The sequence below is a fragment of the Coffea arabica genome, chromosome 8e (genome assembly GCF_036785885.1).
Source record: "Coffea arabica cultivar ET-39 chromosome 8e, Coffea Arabica ET-39 HiFi, whole genome shotgun sequence".
NCBI classification, from domain to species: Eukaryota; Viridiplantae; Streptophyta; class Magnoliopsida; order Gentianales; family Rubiaceae; genus Coffea; species Coffea arabica.
Window position 1 is genome coordinate 44,942,680 of NC_092324.1, and position 3,189 is coordinate 44,945,868.

Here is a 3,189-nt window from a genome sequence, read left to right on the forward strand (position 1 = left end):
AGAAGCATTTAGGCAGCAAAATAGGAATGATACAACTAATGACTTCAAGTTGTACCATGAAGAAAATATTCAACTGCATGAAGAATCAGAGTCAATGAATTCTGAAGAGTTAAATAGCAATGATGAAGCCTCGGATGAAGATAGTTCAAAGAGGAGAAAACCAAGATACGTGAGGTTTAAACCTGAGCGTGATATGGTCGATCCAAAATTCTTTGTTGGGCTGTTATTTGATGATAAACGGATATTTAAACAAGCTGTTGATTATTATGGAGTTAAATGGGGTAAACATTTTAGGTAGGGTAAAAATGACACGTCTAGAATGCGGGCTAAATGCAATAGTGCAAATTGTGGCTGGTTCATTTATGCTTCTAAAGAGGTTGATAGTAACGCTTTTGTTATTAGAACCATGGGACCATCTTACAATTGTGGTAGAACTTTTCATCACAAGCGTGCCAATTCAGGTTTCCTAAGTAAACACTATATGGACTTTCTTAGATTAAATAAGAGGGTGAGTGTCACAGAATTTAAGGAGAAGGTGCACTTAGAGCTAAATGTGAATATCACAAGAGACCAAGTGAGTAAGACCTTCATGAAGGCAAAACTTTTGATCTATGGCAGTTACAAACAACAATACACAAAGCTGTGGGACTACTGCGAAAAGTTGTTAAATTGCAATCCTGGCTCAACGATACATATGGAGACAACGGTTGATGATATAAGTGGTAAGGAAAGATTTCAAAGGATATACATATGCTTTGAAGCATTGAAAAAAGGCTTCAAGGCTGGTTGTCGACAATTGATTGGTTTAGATGGTTGCCACTAAGGGGTCCACATCCAGGAGTATTGTTGACTGCTGTTGGGATTGATGCCAATGATTGTATCTACCCCATTGCATATGCAGTAGTTGAAATTGAGAATAAGAGCTCATGGAAGTGGTTCGTGGAGTTCTTGAAACATGACTTGTGCATTCATGAACAAAAAACATGGACTTTCATCAGTGATAGACAAAAGGTAATTACAATCTTCTTGTTTTTTGGATTACCTAGGTTGCAATTAATGTAAATATAATATGTATTTAAAAAAAAAAAATTGATGGTTACACCCTTAACAGGGATTGGGGTCTGCCATTCATGAAGTCACTTCGGGTGTGGAGCATCGGCATTGTGTAAGGCATCTACACAATAACATGAAGAAGTCACATCCAGGTGAATCAATAAAAGCAAGATTTTGGGCTTGTGCAAGGTCATCATACATGTGCAAATTTGAGAGTGAGATGGATGCTTTAAACGAGTATGACTACAATGCTCATAAGTGGCTGGTGGATAATACAAATCCAAGACAATGGTCAAGACTACATTTTAGAGAAACAACTAAGTGCGATATCCTACTGAATAACCTTTGTGAGAGTTTCAATGCTGTGATCTTGGAAGTTAGAGAGAAACCAATCCTGGGTATGTTGGAGACCCTTAGAATTTACCTCATGGATAGGATGCGAATAAAAAGGGAATGGATGAAGAAGAGGACTGATGTAATATGTCCAAAGATTCAAAAAAAGCTTGAAAAGGCAAAAAATGAGGCTGCCGCCAATATTGCTAGACACTCAGACGACAAAAGATTCGAAGTGCAGTATATCTACGGTGGAACCTATGTGGTTGATGTCGAAAGATGCACATGCACGTGTAGAAAGTGGGAGCTCACGGGATTGCCCTGTTGCCATGCAGTTTGCTGTATTTCACTAATAAATGCCACACCAGAGGACTACGTGCACAGCTGCTACTTGAGAGAGGCATATTTGGCCGCGTACGAGCCAGCTATTGCTCCATTACTGGGACCTAATGCTTAGAGGGATTCTGGTAAGATCCCGATCCTACCACCAAAGAAGTTGAGACTTCCTGGTAGGCCAAAAAAAGCAAGGAAGAGGGAACCAAATGAACCTCGAAAAAGTAATAATAGAGTGACTAAACTGTCAAGAGCTGGAGGTACACTAAGTTGCTCAAAATGTCATGAAAAGGGACATACGGTAAGGAAATGTCCATTGGTTATACCAGCTGAGCATTTAGTTGGCCATGGCACTGGAAGGGGTCCTTCTCTCAGCAGCAACAAATGCAGCAAATGTCATGTGGACGGTCACAATCGAAGAACATGTCCAACTAGTCATCCCGAGGGCCACTCTGATGTTGTAGGGACTGACTTAAACCATAGCCAGGCTGGTATACATCCTCTTTTACATATTTTTGAACACTGCAATTCTGCCAAAATATTGAAAATGTATTTTGCTGTTTTGTCTAACTTTTTAAAATTTGCTCATATCAACAAGCACAACCAATAGATGGACAACCTGTAACGGGTGAACAACAACCAGGTGAAGGCTGCCATGTGGACATACAAGCTGTTGTTCATGAAGAAATGGTAAATAAATTTGATTGCATATGGTTAATCTGCGAAAAGTTATGTTTCAGTGAATTTGAGGACATACTTAAATTCAATATTTTTTTCATTTCTTGCTTTGTAGTTTCAAGTGCACATTCCACTGAAGTTGTTGAATCGAAGAAGAAAATAAAATGCAGCTTCTGTCGAGCTCCAGGGCATAACAAAAAGATATGTCCAACTATACAAGCACAAGGTTGGAGATTAAGGAAGGCAAAAATGGATACTTATGGTCCTTACGTTGAATCGGTTGGAAAAAAATGAAGAACCAAGCAGAAAGTAGGCTTTTTAACATCAATATGAACTTAACATTTGCTTTGCTCCTTAAGTCATTGCATTGACTTGTACCTGTTGATTATATGCAGGCTCATAGACTCTTAGATGAACCGGATGATGCCAGTCAACCAGGAATAACACAACTTGGCTAGCCATGCATATGCGATGAAGAAGTTCCACTTAGACCATGACTGAATTACAACCTTGGTGCTGTTGTTCTTTGGGTCAAGTCAATTTTGTATAGCTTTTGTTAATTTTGTGCTGTAGGTCAGCCCATATAAGATGATAGAGCATGATTGAAATTTATGGTGTTGTTGTCCTGCAGGTCAACCAACATTTTGCATAGCTTTTATTAGCATGGTTGAACCAGTCAATTGTGTTTTAGCTTTTGTTAAGTTACAATTGACTTCTTTAGTGAACGAATGCTTTTGTTACTGGCTGGAAATGTACCTGACCACATGTATTCATGATTTTACTCTTATATAT

The 3,189-nt window shown here is 38.8% G+C and overlaps 1 protein-coding gene and 1 long non-coding RNA gene across 2 annotated transcripts; both read left to right on the forward strand.

Annotated features, from left to right (window-relative positions):
• The first annotated feature begins 319 nt into the window (after positions 1–319).
• On the forward strand, positions 320–1,843 carry LOC140012808 (uncharacterized). Its single transcript, XM_072061123.1, has 3 exons — positions 320–722; positions 839–1,011; positions 1,112–1,843. The coding sequence occupies exons 1-3, from the start codon at positions 320–322 to the stop codon at positions 1,841–1,843; spliced, it is 1,308 nt and encodes a 435-aa protein (XP_071917224.1).
• A 465-nt stretch (positions 1,844–2,308) lies between these two features.
• On the forward strand, positions 2,309–3,189 carry LOC140012569 (uncharacterized). The gene is made up of 3 exons (XR_011819746.1): positions 2,309–2,409; positions 2,513–2,706; positions 2,793–3,189. It is a non-coding gene; the product is annotated as an uncharacterized lncRNA (long non-coding RNA).

What these genes read in the sequence shown, in the direction of transcription:
- LOC140012808 (XM_072061123.1), top strand. Translation starts at nt 320, where the DNA reads ATGCGGGCTAAATGCAATAGTGCAAATTGTGGCTGGTTCATTTATGCT. An exon ending in AACGGTTGATGATATAAGTG is followed by an intron (nt 723 to 838) that starts GTAAGGAAAGAT and finishes GTCCACATCCAG; the next exon opens with GAGTATTGTTGACTGCTGTT. An exon ending in TCATCAGTGATAGACAAAAG is followed by an intron (nt 1,012 to 1,111) that starts GTAATTACAATC and finishes CACCCTTAACAG; the next exon opens with GGATTGGGGTCTGCCATTCA.